At 31.1% G+C, this 16,865-nt stretch overlaps 1 protein-coding gene across 11 annotated transcripts in view; it reads right to left on the bottom strand.

Annotated features, from left to right (window-relative positions):
• Positions 1-4,463: 4,463 nt before the first annotated feature.
• The window catches only part of LOC111697334 (sodium/potassium/calcium exchanger Nckx30C), a 55,198-nt gene continuing 42,796 nt past the window's right edge, over positions 4,464-16,865 (bottom strand). For 10 of the 11 annotated variants that reach the window (XM_023467294.1, XM_023467290.1, XM_023467301.1 and 7 more), the window contains 3 exons: positions 14,505-14,641; positions 9,775-10,044; positions 7,453-7,541 (listed from right to left, as the gene is read on the bottom strand). In XM_023467294.1, the coding sequence (XP_023323062.1) occupies positions 9,801-10,044; positions 14,505-14,641 (381 nt within the window). In that variant the 3' untranslated portion in view covers positions 7,453-7,541; positions 9,775-9,800. Of the gene's footprint in view, positions 5,049-7,389; positions 7,542-9,774; positions 10,045-14,504; positions 14,642-16,865 lie in introns of those variants that run through there. The other variant, XM_023467291.1, reaches the window with a different exon arrangement.

Genomic DNA, 16,865 nt, shown 5'->3' with positions numbered 1-16,865 from the left:
AATAAATTAATAATTTGAATGATTTGATAGATATATATAAAATACACTCTGGGCTGTAGTAAATTTTAATTCGTAAAGGACCTGCCAAGTCTGTACCGGCCTGCCAGATAACAGCGTACGTACTGTACTTGGCATAGTCCCGTCGGAGGGCTAACTATGACAACTCCCATCGCGCGTTCAGACTTTTTACAGTACCCGGCCTAATCCTATGCCTATTTGACCGACCTCACTGGCTTAGTCCACCGTGAACATGTGGTACGTAACAGGATTAAAATATTCATTGTGATTACGTATATATCTATCTATGTTAATCCTAGAAATACGTACATTCAACTTAAACTAAGCTGTAAACATGTGTGGAGATAGCATAACTACGTTGTATCCATCCGCGCTAATCTTATCAAAACGTACATTAAACTTGTAATTACGTCAATTAATGTTAACATGAAAAATAAGATATCTGAAATTAAGTTAGTTTTTAGTGCTTACTGTAAGAGAGTAATCTTTCACTGCTTTAACAAACAGGTTGAAGACCGTCCCCTATAATAGTTAATAGCTTGTTTGATAGCTAGGCTTGTGTCCCTGTGTGACATTTAGAGCACGATTAATAGCTTGTTTGATAGCTAGGCTTGTGTCCCTGTGTGACATTTAGAGCTCGATTGATAGCTTGTTTGATAGCTAGGCTTGTGTCCCTGTGTGGCAATTAGAGCTCAATTAATAGCTTGTTTGATAGCTACGCTTGTGCCCTGTGTGGCATTTAGAGCTCGATTAATAGCTTGTTTGATAGCTACGCTTGTGTCGTTGCGTGGCATTTAGAGCTCGATTGATAGCTTGTTTGATAGCTACGCTTGTGCCCTGTGTGGCATTTAGAGCTCGATTAATAGCTTGTTTTATAGCTACGCTTGTGTCGTTGCGTGGCATTTAGAGCTCGATTGATAGCTTGTTTGATTGCTACCGAGATTGCGCCCAGTGGTAGTAGCGTTGATAGTTCACGGGATTGTAACAGTGTGGATCGTGTCCTGGTTAACTTTGATAGGGGACGGGTTGTACCTGGATGGATACGTTTCGAGAATTTTTTATGGACTAGGGCTTTACTACATTAGCAATAACTTCAAAATTAACATATTTAGTGAAATGGGACTATTTACATTGCCCGATTGCTTTGTCTCATGTTCATTGGACTATTTAAAGTCATAAATTGAGTCTTAAAGTCGCCTTCCTGTCCCTGAGGTTTCTGGTTATCCCTGTACTTTTACAGTTTTCACGAGCCCTAAATAATCGAATAGAAAAATGAATAATTTGTTTATTCAAATTGTGAATCAGAAGTACAAGTACAAGTACAACTGTTAAATAACAACCACAGATATAATTTGGTAAAATAAAACATGTACAGGGCAGTTACCATTGCTAACCAGAATTATGTACGACTGTACCAAAAAATCTAAAAGAAAACATTTGTAATTGTAAAAAAATCTGATTTATGGTGGCCTTGTACATTGTTCTTACGTTAGTACGTACATAACACTTTAAAAGTGTATGTACAACGTTAGGTAACAAATATGTACAATATTAAAATTCTTCAATACACTTCCCTGTACATGTTTTTTATTTGTAAATATATATTCTAATCTATTAAAAGAATAAGAAGTAGAGTTGAAGGATGAACTTGGAATTTCACGAATAAATTATTTTTAACTTTTAATTATACAGAGATTCTCTTTGAAAATGAGTGAATTGTTTCTGCCTTCTATAAAACTAAAATTTTCCTATATCTTTAATATTAAGTAAATCTGATAGAATTCAAGCAAAACAAGATAATATAATAATTTTATCTACAATGATTAATAATAAGTAATGATGATAATAATAATGATAGTAAGCTGTAAATGTGTTTAGAATAACTTATAGGCAGAGGTTGATTTTTTTTTGGTGGATGAAATTAACCAAAGTTTATCGAAGAATATTTTTTCAAATGAAAATATACGCCAAGATAAACTTGAAATTGATTCCATAAAGAAATATAAGGACTCGTTTTTTCAATATTTTTAGAACAAAGATAATATATGCTAATATAGCTTTAGCACCGTACATATCAACCTTCATATTTTAATATATATATAATATAATAATAATACATCAATTTAACCATATTTAAACATGTGTGCATATGCGCCTACATAGAGTTGTGCTCGTTTGGTGCGTAAATGTATATATTTATTGTACAATGTTTAGTGTGCAAGGTACACTGTTGTACAATGTTTTGTGTGCAAGGTACACTATTGTGTTTAGTGTACAAGGAACACTGTGTACAATGTTTAGTGTACAAGGAACACTGTGTACAATGTTTAGTATACAAGGAACACTGTGTACAATGTTTAGTATACAAGGAACACTGTGTACAATGTTTAGTATACAAGGAACACTGTGTACAATATTTAGTGTACAAGGAACACTGTGTACAATGTTTAGTATACAAGGAACACTGCGTACAATATTTAGTATACAAGTAACACTGTGTACAATGTTTAGTATACAAGGAACACTGTTTACAATGTTTAGTGTACAAGGAACACTGTGTACAATGTTTAATGTACAAGGAACACTGTGTACAATGTTTAGTGTACAAGGAACACTGTGTACATTGTTTAGTGTGCAAGGTACACTATTGTGTTCAGTGTACAAGGAAAACTGTGTACAATGTTTAGTGTACAAGGAACACTGTGTACAATGTTTAGTATACAAGGAACACTGTGTACAATGTTTAGTGAACAAGGAACAACCTTATCTAATCCTCAGTGTACAAGGTACAATGTGTACAATGTTTAGTGTACAAGGTACACTGCAACATTGTACAATGTTTAGTGTACAAGGTAAACCGTTGTGTAGAATGTTTACTGTGTATAGTATTTACGGAGTTTTGTACGATATTTAGTGTTAAAACTAACACTGCCATGTACAATATTTGGCGTTCAATGTACTCTTTGATAGAGTAAAATGTGGAAAGTGGATTGTAAACGTTGTTAAAATTATCATTTTCTTAAAATGTGTTGAATAATAAGAAAGAAGCATGTTCACTGTGCAGTCTTTTACACATTTGTATACCTTGCACAGTGCACAGCGTATAGTGCACAGTTTACAGTGCACAGCGTATATTACACAGTGTACAATCTACAGTGTACATTGTACAGTGTACAGTGTACAGTGTACAGTTTAAAGTGTACGGTGTACAGTGTACGGTGTACAGTGTACGGTGTACAGTGTACGGTGTACAATGTACAGTGTACGGTGTACAATGTACAGTGTACAATGTACAGTGTACAGTGTACAGTGTACAGTGTAGCAGAATAATATGATTATCCAGACTCAAATTAAAGTATTAGACGATTATACAATTGTTTAGGTTTATAAAATTCTAAAAGGGAATTAGAACAAACATAATTGTTAAGCTTACCCCTTTTAAAGTTTATAAACACTACTTTTAAAGGAAATTACTATTTTCAAATAAGATAAAATTTGATTTTTTAACAGTGATCAACAAAAGTCTTCTTAAAATGAAAGCCAAAATTAAAACCAGGTTTTCAAAAAAGAGCTTATACAGTCTCGATCTTCTTGAAAACCTTGTTTTTCAGTGCTTAAAACTTGTTTAAACAACCCTCATGTGAAGATAATTTATATTAAATGCCATTATTAAATATTTAAAGCTTTTTTCGGCGAAATAAAAAGAAAAATTTCTAGTGGGCTCTAACAGGGCCAAGAAGGCTACCAAGACAAAATATAGTAAACAATATAACATGAGTTTACTATTGGCACTAAGATACCAGACTACGGACTAGGTTAACAAAATATTTTTTGCTTCTTAACAATTTTTCAAATTAGTTTAACAGAAAATAAGGAAAATTCCAGTGTTGTGTCTTCATAAAACAGCACCAGCATTAAAAACAATCAATCTATCTACATATATACATAGTTTTACATGTATTTATATATGTATATATTCACATTACATAAATACATAAATGAATACAAGAAATGTATTAATGTAAATGCAAATATAGTACATATTACATGTCAATGAAATAATAATCTAATATTGAATAAATACAAAAAACAGTTTTTGCCGATCTGACATTGAAGTTTAATTTATTAGAAATGAAGAATTAATTAGATAGACATAAAAAGAGCATTAAAAAGCTTCCGGATGTAAATTAAGTTTTATGAATTATTAGATGTTTGATATCAAGAAAACTTTTGGACGTACATATTGGTGGTGTTTATAACTCTATTTCGTGGTTTATTTCTAAGTTGTAAAATGAATTTGGAGAATTTGATTATAATTGATAAAAAATTTACATTTTCCAAAAAAGTTTATGTTTGTTTAGCAGTTGGTTGTTGATGGCTGAATAACTGGTTTGCACTGTACTGCACTTGTATTCAACAGTTAAGCACTGTTTTTTTAGAACTTGTTTATTAAGGACAGATTTTTCAGCTGTATGACTTAAGAATATCCCTGTATCCATAGGTATTACACAGGTTATCTTATGAGTTAAAGTATCTTGGACATCCTTGTGTTCATTCTGGATAGCTTACATATTACAGGTGATCCAATGGGCTAAAGTATCTTGGATATCCTTGTGTTCATTCTGGATAGCTTTCATATTACAGGTGATCCAATGGGCTAAATTATTTTGAATATACCTATATCCATTTTGGATAGCCTTCATATTGCAGGTTATTCAATGGGCTAAAATATTTTGGATATACCTTATCCATTTTGTATAGCTTAAATACTTACAGATTATCCACTTGGCTTTAGATATCCCTGTATCCATGTTGGTTTACATATTACAGGTTATCCAATGGGCTATAGTATTTTGGATATCCCTGTATCCATATTGGTTGACATATTACAGGTTATCCAATGGGTTATAGTATTTTGAATATCCCTGTATCCATATTGGTTTACATGGGGCAGATTATCCAGTCGTAAGTAAGAGCTAGGGTTGCTGCAACGAAGAGAAAGTAGAAGAAAAACATTGCCAGGCCCATCGCTAGAAAATAATTTAAATTAAAGGGACTGTTAACGTAATTTTAAGTGAACTTCGGTAAAAAATGTTAAAATTCTGATTCACAAAGCTATTTTTTTGTTTTCAAGACGGAAATTGATAATTTACAGCAGGGTTATTCTATCAAAGTACGTGTCGGATGTATGCATCAGAGACAACTAAGGCAATTGATAGAATTAATTCTTTTCAAGAAAAAAAACGACGCTGCCAGCCTCATTGCCTGTCTGATAAAGATTTAAAGGGAACCGTATGAATCAAGAATGTAACTTTTTAAATAAAAGACACACTTTAAAAGACGTTAACAGTCCCTTTTAGTATCAGTGTAAGAACCGAACAAGTTGTACAGTGAGAAAAATTATTATTTTTATGTACTGTTCGGTTTTCATTTGAAAATCTCTACCCACATTTTTGTTGTCATCATATTGGAAACGTTTGATATAATATTCGCGTTAATATGTAAGAAAATAACAAAAATAAACTTGAACTTTTTCTGACAAGTTTTTGATGCGATATTGAGATGTTAAAAAATTTTAGTAAACGACTTATTCTTTTGCTCAAAACAGTTTCAAAAAGTTGGGAATTATGTTTAAAAGATTAATTTCATTGGATGATTTGCTCAAAAAATATTTTATAAACTAAAACAATAATTATTTTTTTCTCGTTTTATTTTATAAAATGTATTGGAAGGTTAAAGAAACTTCATAATCAAAAATAAATCTTATCAAAAGTTTAAAGATAAAATATTTTTATTTATTATTTATCCACTTTTCATCAATTATTAGCATTTCTTACAACTATCCAAAATATTAAAATCGAGAACGATTTAATTGAATAAAAAATATTTACAAAAACAACTATATTCTTTTCTAATTTATAATCTGATATTGCATGAGTTGCATAGACTATATATTATAGCAGATCAAATATACAAAAGTTAACACAATCAGGCTGTAAAGATGTTGGAATCATGAATTAGAGTTCAAAAATAGTGACTGCAGTTTCTTTATTCATTTATCCAGTTCTATTGAAAATAAATTTATAATGGATTAGTGTAATAAGATGAATTTTTTTTAAACCTTTGCTAAAAATAGTTTTTTTTAACCTTAATAAGAACTGCAGACATAATTTCAAGTGACCCTTTATTTCTAGAGGGGCTGGTCCGATTGATAACGATACCCTTTATCTTTTTGTTCACGGACATAAATTGCGGAGAAATCCATATTTTTCTCGCTAAAAATTGTGTGTCAAATATATATGTTTACAAGGGTACAATATGAACTACATATTTCCCGCAAATCGTAAATATGTTCAGGGTTTAAAAAAACTGTATGAAAGTTTTTATTTTCTGTGACTCCAGGAAAATTAAAGGGAGTGTTCGTGAAAAATGAAAGGGGGTATAGGCTTACGGCGAAAAATCAGCGCTTTTGATCGCTTCTAATCTTAATTCTATTTGTTGCGTCTATAAGGAGAAAATTGTTAAAAACGACGCATACTGAAGAATGTCGCGTCCATACACATTTAGAAAGTTGCAACATTCGACTTGAATCGTAAACAAATCTATTTGATTCCAAACAAATCATTCAGATATTACAAACAACAGTCATAGATAGTTTTTCGACGCATTCGTACAGAGGTTATATTTCATAATATCTATTTATTTTTTATGATCTGAGAGTTACTTTTGAAAACATTTATTCCTGTTTCGAGGATTTTTGATAATGAAGACGACATTTTCATATTTTTCAGAAATGTTCGAAAATCCAGCGCCAGCGGAATATTATTTAAAAAAACAAAATCAAAAATATTATGAAATATCAACTATATACGAATGCGTCGAAAAATAATCGATGATTATTGGTTGTAATATATGAATGATTTGTTTGGACTTAAGATGATTATTTTACGATCCGAGTCGAATGTTGCAACTTTCTGAATTTGTATAGACGCTACGTTCTTCAAAATCAGTATTATACAACAATTTTCTCCTTATAGACATAGCAGATAGAAGCAAGATTATAGTAGCGATCAAAAGCGCTTATTTTTCGCCATAAACCTATACCCCCTTTCATTTTTCGCGAACACTCCCTTTAAGAATAATATTTTTAGAATAAGGATAACTCCATCAGTTAAAGATTTACATAAAGTACTACTGTGAATCGGACATACTACTCTACATATAAAGGGTCAGATAAAATCATTTTTACAGTCAGTCCCCTTTCATTCATGGCTTTGTAACATGACGATTTAGAACTTTATATGTTGCCTCAAACTATACAAAGGTTTATACCATCAGGTTCTAAAGATTATAAAAGATCTATATATTTACCTTTAGTCATTTTCCAGTTGAAGATTAATATAGAGAAGAATACAAGGAGAAGCATTATAAATAGAAGAGTTATTGAACAAACCATCCCAGCACTGCTTACTGGCACAGAGGTCCCCATAATCAAGGTATACAGCAGCCAGGGGAGAGGTAACCTAAATTTTTATAAATATTAGGGGCAGATCATACATTTTACCAGAATCGTCTGGTATTCCTCTAAGAATTCTATTTTTACACAAATTAACTATATTCAAACAAAATCAAAAGCTCAATTAAACAAAATATACTAAGCATAGGAATCCACAACAAGATAAGATTAGATGGAGTTTTAATTGTATTTATTGTACTCATTTGTGCTCATTAGTACTAATTTGATCTCGTTTGTACTCTTTCACTCAAAAGTACTCATTTGTACTCATTTGTACTAATTTGTATAACTCATTTGTACTATTTTACTTAATGGTACTCAAGGAATAGAATAAGATGAAAAATAACGGATAAAAAATTGCCTTCTCAAATCATATGAATCGTAAAACCTTAAAATTTTAATAGAAAAGAGGCAATTCCTGCCTTAGGCTTGACGGGCCAGATTTCCTAAGGCAATTCCTGCCTTAGGCTTGACGGGCCAGATTTTCTAAGGCAATTCCTGCTTTAGGCTTGACGGGCCAGATTTCCTAAGGCAATTCCTGCCTTAGGCTTGACGGGCCAGATTTCCTAAGTCTTAATACAAATGTCTTTCAAACTTTTGTCATTTGAACTTTTGACTTTGAGCAAGTATTTTTAAACTTTTAAATAACTATAGAGTAGGCCACTGAAAACTTCTGTTCATTTCAATTACCAGCTGAATTTTCACCAGCTTGAGCAAGCTGTACAGTACAGTTACAGACTATGAAAGGGATACCCTTTTAGTAACATTTATCTGAGGTGGCATACACAGGGGTAACCCTAATATCAGTCAAAGTTTTATTTGATATTCCAAATTTTTTTAGACACATTGTATGCATAATTTAAATTATATCTATTCAGTATGAAAATTAGTACAAGTACATTGAATCAAACTATGCAAAATTAATAAAATTAAAAAATTATCAAAAAAGATAAGAAAGAAAGGGGCTAGATGATTATTCTACGTATATTCTATAAAATTGACAATATCAAAAAGAAGCAGATAAACTATACAGATGTGCATTTAAAGGTTTAAACAGTAGAATACTGGCATGCTCAAGGCTAACATCTAAATCATAAAGAAAGGTAAATGGTAAAATTTCAAGACAACTTTCATGTTTCTGCCTGTAAATGAAAATTTAATGAAATTAAAAATTAGGTTTTAAATGCATAAAAAGTATTTTCTTTTTACCTAAACAGTAGACTATATCTAGACAGTTTAAATACAGAATATATTTCAACAAATTTATTCTAGAATATTCTATTCTATTCTATTTTATTTTCTTTTTGAGAAAGATTGTTTTTATAAATATAATATTTCAGGTTGTTCAAAGATATTCAATTCTTAACTTTCAGGTTTCATTTTATAAATAAAAGATTAATTTTACATTTGTAAAATGCAAACCTTTAGAAAACCACACAGGATAATCTACATTAAAGGTTTATTACCGAAGCCCATGGCCGGGGATATAAAGTCTAATGATATATCCCTCAAGGTTATAAGGTACAATGGCAAATATTCTTGTTTGGCAAAATTCCTCATTAAATCCCACAAGGACATAAAATTCCAATTAAAATCCTCGTTAGGGTTTAAAGTTCAACGGTTAATTAAAACTCCACTGGGATATAAAGTTCAACAATAATCCCCAGTGGGATATAAAGTTAACATTGAATGCCTGCAGCGGGATATAAAGTTAAAATTGAATGCCTGCAGTGGGATAAACTTAGTATTGAATGCCTGCAGTGGGATATAAAGTTAATATTGAATGCCTGCAGAGGGATATAAAGTTAATATTGAATGCCTGCAGCGGGATATAAAGTTCAGGAATCCAGAATTCTACGAAAATATCACCAGGATATAAAGTTCAGGAGATGTGAAGTTTTGATAGATTTAAAAATAAACCCCCCTATTTTAATTACAAATTCATATATGAATATATGCAGTTAGTTCTAGCCCCATGACATGCCGATGTCGAATACTTTTTCCAAATTTATTTACCCGACATCTTCGCCATAGGAACAATAGTCGGTTTGAATTTTTCCTGGGATATATTTCACCCAGTTTATTGCATATATGTTAAGTCGAATGCGAGTAATTCATAATTTCAATTTCATAAAAATGTTAAAGTTAAAAACTCGTTTAAAAAGCACTAAGTAATAATTCTACAAATAACTATTTTAAGCATGCAAATATATCTACATGAATCTATCTATCTATCTCACCTTGTATATCTCCCCTAAGAACCAGTTTATGTTATAGGGCAGGGCATCCACTTGTATTCAAACGCCAGTGACACAAAGACGAAGCAGAAGTAAAGTATAAACATGGAGAACCCAAGGGTCTTAGACATCTTCCAACCCGACACGAGAATACAGACGAATACTGCTATGAGCATGGTAAAGAGAAGAACTATAGAGCAGCCTAGACCCTCGCTGCTTACTGTGATTGGCTTCATGAACACTATTGTGTACAGTAACCATGGTAGCGGTAACCTGGATATAGTTATGCTGTAAAGTGACCACTAACCATAGTATCGGTAACCTGGATATAGTTACCCTGTAAAGTGACCACTAACCATAGTATCGGTAACCTGTATATAGTTACCCTGTAAAGAAACCATGGTAGTGGATAAGTAACCTGGATATAGTTTTAATACAGTACCATAGTATAGGGTATAACCAATATATTATCATACTGTAAGTACTCACAATAACTTTAATATAATAAGTAACTATGGTAATTTGCAGTTAAAACCTTCAAATTTCTGCAGAGCTGGGAACGTTAGACTTTTTTGTTTAAATTCTTTTAAATCATTCTTTAGCTGTACTTGTCATTCAATTTTTGATCTTTTAAAAATTGTTCTGTATGTTAAATTTTGTCAAAAATTGGCATATATTACGTTCTTTAATCATTTTGTATCTGATGTAAAAAGTTTGTTGAACATTTTAGGTCACTACTTAAGATGATTCAGAAATGTTTATTTTTATCAACTTCTCATTAAACATACAGGTTATAAATGGTGTATAGTGTTAATGGTTATGATATTGTTGTTGTTGATTTTGGACATGTTAGATTGAAGCAAAGACTCTCTATATAAAGATGCAGCTTTGGAAAATTAACGCAAATTCTACGCACTTTATTTGGTCGAATATAGATTGTAAACAAATATCGTCTTCTCTGGTAAATAAAGGCATTTTTCATTCCATTTAATGATTCATACTTTTCAACCCGAATCCCAACAAATCAATTGATAAGTTAATGAGTTAGATATATGTATACACTTATGCAAAAATATTTCTTTGCTTATGATGAAACAAAACGACATTAGCTCACATTTTAACGTTTCATATTGGATCTATTAGTGTCCTGTCTCTTTCACTGCCCAAAATGTACACAATAGTCATATAAATTTCTATTGCATCATCTTTATATAGAGAGTCTTTGGATTGAAGTATCTAAAAATGACTCATTGTCATTTGCCATTTATTTTTTCTTAGTAAGGTTACAAGGTTACATTCTCAAATGTGGAATCATTTTCAAAGGTAGTAGAAAATTTCAGCCAAGTTTAACACTGAAAAAGCAGTTCTGCAGTTTAAATAGCCAATATCAGCACAATGAGTCCTAATATAACTTCCTTGAAACTATCACAGAATTTAAATTCAAAGTTTAGTATTTCAAACTTTTAAATGTAAAGAATATTTACATTACGAGGCTTTTAGGGCGCTTCGCGCCCATCTGCTATTTCAATTGTGAAAATTTTCTCTCCATACACATTGTAAAGCAAAAACAAACAAAAAATTCGCGGATTTTTTAAAAAAAAAAATCGTGGATTTTCAAAATTTTCTAAAATCAAATTTTGTTAGAGGCAAATTTTTGAAAATTAGATCATCAATAAACCTTCCCTTGGGTCACGTGAAGTCCCATAAAAATTTGGACCCAATCGGTTCAGCCGTTTTGACGTTTATTGGATGCAAACAAACAGACACCCAGACAAGCAAAGTATATTTATATATACACGTTTGAAAACAGTATTCAATAACAACTGCAGAAGGTATAAACCAACTGTTACCAAAGGCATTAAGTCCTACCACAAACTCTGATTTTGAAAACCCTACTTTATTTCATCCCTGTGTCGTAGATCTTTGATATTTCAAACTATGAATTGTTTTAGATAGATCAAATAATCTATGCTTGACAAATTAAAGATGTACACCATCAGGTTGAAAAGCTATAGTGCATAGAAAATTTGAGGATGTGGCAAGAACTGACGAAAAATGTTTTATAAGTTTTAAGTAAAAAATATGTTTGCTGAACTTTCTCTTTAACTTTCAAAACATTTTCCTGCGTTTTTCAAACATTATATTTTCATGTTTCTATAAGGGTGTGTTCATTAATTTTTCCAAACATTATATTTTCATAGTTCTATAAGGGTGTGTTCATTAAGTTTTTCAAACATTATATTTTCATGTTTCTATAAGGGTGTGTTCATTAAGTTTTCCAAACATTATATTTTCATAGTTCTATAAGGGTGTGTTCATTAAGTTTTTCAAACATTATATTTTCATGTTTCTATAAGGGTAGTGTTCATTAAGTTTTTCAAACATTATATTTTCATGTTTCTATAAGGTGTGTTCATTAAGTTTTCCAAACATTATATTTTCATGTTTCTATTAGGGTGTGTTCATTAAGTTTTCCAAACATTATATTTTCATAGTTCTATAAGGTGTGTTCATTAATTTTCCAAACATAATATTTTCATATTTCTATAAGGAGGTGTGTTCATTAACTTTTCCAAACATTTTTATAGATATACTCTTCCTGAAGTCTCATCCCTGGCCCCCCTGGCCCTCCTGCCCCCCCTGGCCCACCTGGCCCCCCTGGCCCCCCTGGTCCTCCTGGCCCTACCCTTTTGTGATAAAAGTTGGCAGGGAAACCAAAACAATGAGTCAAAAAATGTTTGTTAAAAGAATTGATGACATTAAAAATCAGATGAAAAGTTTTGTATAGAATTAGTGTTTTTTTTTCCTCAAATTGAAGCATCATAACTGTAATACATTTCAAATTTTTATTTACGTCTTAGAAAAATATGAACATAAAAGCTTCTGATTTTATTAATTTCTAGATAAATTTTTAAGAAACACCTGAAGCAAGATCATTTTAGTAAATGAAATGTGAAGAGAGTATTTTAACATTAAAATATTAAAAATAAAAGTAAATTTAGACGATTAGTAGTCAGAACTTTTGTATTAAGCAGGGCCAACTTAAAAGTGTCCTTATTCAATAATATAAACGTTCAAATTTAACAGAAAAGTTCCGATCTCAGAGTTCAAATGATATCTTTGTTGCGTTTATGAATCTCAATGGTTATTATCTGGTTGGTTTAAAGAATTAAAATGTTCAAAAAACTTTAAATTGATTCCGTTAAAGCATAATAGTTTAGGAGAATGAAAAATTTAAAGAATGGAAAAGCAAAAATGTCCTAAATCACGACAGTCCCAGCTCTACTGCATACTGCAAATTGTTAAAGTTAAGCATTTCATAAATATCAAGGGTTTCTTGCTCCCTGGCTGTATATTGTAAAAACTAGGATTGAGATATAGCTTGTCATGCTCTTACTCTAGCTTATCCTACACCTCTACACTCCAGGGAGACAAACTTGGTTCATCGATTTTACCGGTTGACATAACACTTAGAAACATTAAAGGGACTGTACACGTAATTTTAAGTGATTCTCCCTTATTAGAGTGACATGTCCGATTTACAACGGACCCTATATGGCGCTATGCATAAGCTATTCGTCATCGTTGCTTTGACAATTGATTATTTCCGTTGTTGTCATTGAATTAGCGCTTTTAAGTATTGTGATATCCACCTTAATGATCATATAACGGATTTTTAAAAAGTGTGAATCTGCTATGCCCTCTTAAAACGTGAAGTAACTTGAAATTAAGCCGACAATCCCTTTAAGGAGCTAGATATATGATTTATTTCCTTAAAGCAATAAAAACAAACCCAGTAGATACATATATAATATATATATATTGAGATATTCGTACTCTTACTGAGCTAGATACTCAGATACTGATTAATCATTATATTAGAACAATGTTAAATAGTTTCCACCAGACTTTTATTAAATCGAAACAAATATTTTCAAGGATGAAACTTCTTTGACTTTCTACAGACTACATGGTACATGAGGGACCCATGAAACTTTTGAATAAGAAAACGAAATTTAAGAATCTAAAGTGTATTTGTTGTTACAAAATATAGTTGAAAGGTTTGAAACTCTAATATGTACAATTGTTGTGTTTAATTTAAGAATCTAAAGTGTATTTGTTGTTACAAAATATAGTTGAAAGGTTTGAAACTCTAATATGTACAATTGTTGTGTTTAATTTAAGAATCTAAAGTGTATTTGTTGTTACAAAATATAGTTGAAAGGTTTGAAAATCTAATGTGTACAATTGTTGTGTTTAATATTCATGAGACTAAAGTAAAATCATAACAGTCGTTCTCTAATCCACTGTTTATAGGATCCACTGAACCATATTTTTATAAAATTCTTTTTTAAAGAAATTTGAATTTGATAAAACGAAAAAGAAGTTTCAACCTGGTTTGGTTTTGGTTTAAGTATGAGTGAGAATAACAGAAATATGAAGAAACAACAAAATATCAATTTCTCTCATAACTTCAAACAATTCCAATTCCATTGTTAGATTTCAAATCTTGACATTGTTAAAAAATAAATTCCATCAATCTTGGAAATGTTTGACATTATGAAATCTTCTGTATTTAGAACTAAAACTCCAAAAACCAAAATAACATTAATGAAAAACAGATTGTTTTTGTTTGTTTTTATTTTAACATCCAATCAGAAGCATTGAAGAAATGTTCTTAGTTTCTTAGTGTTTTGGAGTGAGAGCTAAATTTGAGAAGACTGTTTTCCTACCCGACAGTGACGTCGAATATGTTGCTGCCGACGGAGGAGGAGACGGCCATGTCGCCGAACCCCTTCCTTGCCACGATCACGCTGGTGATGAGGTCAGGTATAGAGGTTCCAGCAGCCAGGAAGGTCAACCCCATTACCTAAATATATTATGTTAAAGGGAATGTTACGGTATTCGTACTAAGGATTTCTGGGCGCTTTGCTTTTTCAGTAATCATTTTAGCTGCATTATATTTCTGATAAATGACTAAAAATATATTGCTATGATTTTAATGTATTTTTTCAAAATCTTGATAAATCCAATTATTGGGCTTGATATTTCTTTCTATGCGTTAATATTGTAGGAGGCTCCTCATAAATCTACGAAGTTTTACATAATTTCGAATTTTATCAGTTTAGTTTCTAAGATTTTTGAAAAATGCTTCCTGTCGGTAATTAAGTAAGAGATAAAACTAAACGATGCAAAATCAATTATTTGTTGACGAACTATTTGAAAAAATCGCTTGAACTTATTTCTTTTGCCTGAGTAAAGTGTAATACGAGCAAACTTGTTGAAAACGATTCCCTCACTCGGGACTAACTATAGTGAGAAGTATTCGGTTTCTTTTATTTGAAATCAAACGGATTTTGGTCTATATCTCAACAACCTTTAAACTTACTGATTCGTTTATTTTATACTTTTTCATTCAAAGGTATTTAAGAAAAAAGGCTAACAAATTATGTTCAAATTGTGATCGAAAGTCACAGCTTTCTGAAATGTTGCCAGAACCGTTCAATTCACGTGCCCTACGTTAGAGGTTGAATCCCATTTAAAATCACAGTTCTCACTTCTCTCGGGGGGGCACATTGCAAGCCTATTGCACTTCATATCAATTCAGGGGCGGACAAAAGGGGGCGTTCCCCCTAAGGAAATGTGCATGAAATGAAATAAAAGCATCAAGGGATGAGAGATACAACGAAAATAGTATTGAATAAATGACCTGAACTGAAACCTTTTAAAATTGTTTTCTCATACATAAAAATTCATTAAACACGTAATAAAAAGGATTATTAAATTATTAGTAAGTGCTCAAAAAAGAAGAGATAATCACCAACATTATTACTATTGATTAGATATGTAAAAATGTTAAAAATGCTAAAATGTTCCATTTTGTTTATTATGGAAAATCGTTTTAATTTGTACACAGTTTAATTCCTATTCAAATTATGAATTGGACAGCAACTTAATTTTTTATTTCTTAATTACCGATAAGATACTTATGCTTAATCGATCTCAATAAAATGTTTCATTTTTGATTTGTAAATCTCTAAATGTGATAATAAATAAGAAATTGGAAATTTACTGATTATCATATCTGATTTTTGCTGTGATCTTTGCATAGTTTAAAGCGCTGAAATTGTTTAACGCGCGAAGTCATGGACACGTTTAGCTTAGCTATAGAGAATGCAGCCCGCAATACTAAACTCCTCCATATAGTCCCTTCTATCATTATCTTATAGATATATTTCCTATATAAGAGAAAATACGCAAATATTTAATGAGAAACCCAACCATCCAGTACAGAACAAGACATTAACACACACCGGTATTTATACTAATTAATATAGATCTGTCAGATATACAGGATTATCTAGAAAGAATGAAACTGTTTTAAACATATTCCTTTATATAATATATGATTCAGAAAAGAAAGGGAACGACTAAGGAATTTTTCTACCACAAACTCAAAATTTGTTGAACCCTTAAAACTTTTCAACCTGATGATTAAAACCTTAGATATTTAAATCTTAGACTATATGCATTGGCAGAATTGATAGTTTGAAATTTCAAAGGCCTACGACAAAGAAAATTCGAGTATGTGGCAAAGAATTCCTTTTCATCAGACGGGTTTAATTTAAAAATATGAAAATACTTTGACAAAACTCGCCAAGTCAGGCCTTACTCTAAACCTTAGATTTGAGACTAAAAAGTGGGTTGGACTCGGGACTAAATATTTTTGATAGCTATAAGTATTAATTACGAATAATTTGTTCGAAATTAGAACAAATTCAGAAAATTGTAAGATTTCCCTAAAATTTTGTTCATAATTTAGAACAAAATGTTCATAATCTCGAAATGATTTTGGTAGTTTGGTACTATGAAAAAAAATTAATGTGTTCATTGTTCACTATTTATAAGCAAATCAGTTTAAAAAATCCACTAAATGCTCAGCATAATTTTAAAATAAAAATAAAGCAGACGACAATCATCTTCATATTTTCTTGTTACCACTGTAAACCGTGGCAAAGTTGGGTAAAAAATAAAGATTTTAGTTTTCGTGAAGTTACAGAAATGGAGATTGAGAATGGATGTAATTAGGTTTA

Source organism: Eurytemora carolleeae, unplaced genomic scaffold (genome assembly GCF_000591075.1).
Source record: "Eurytemora carolleeae unplaced genomic scaffold, Eaff_2.0 scaffold10, whole genome shotgun sequence".
Classification (NCBI taxonomy): domain Eukaryota; kingdom Metazoa; phylum Arthropoda; class Copepoda; order Calanoida; family Temoridae; genus Eurytemora; species Eurytemora carolleeae.
The sequence above is the reverse complement of the archived record's forward strand: the minus strand, read 5'-3'. Positions and strand labels throughout refer to the sequence as shown.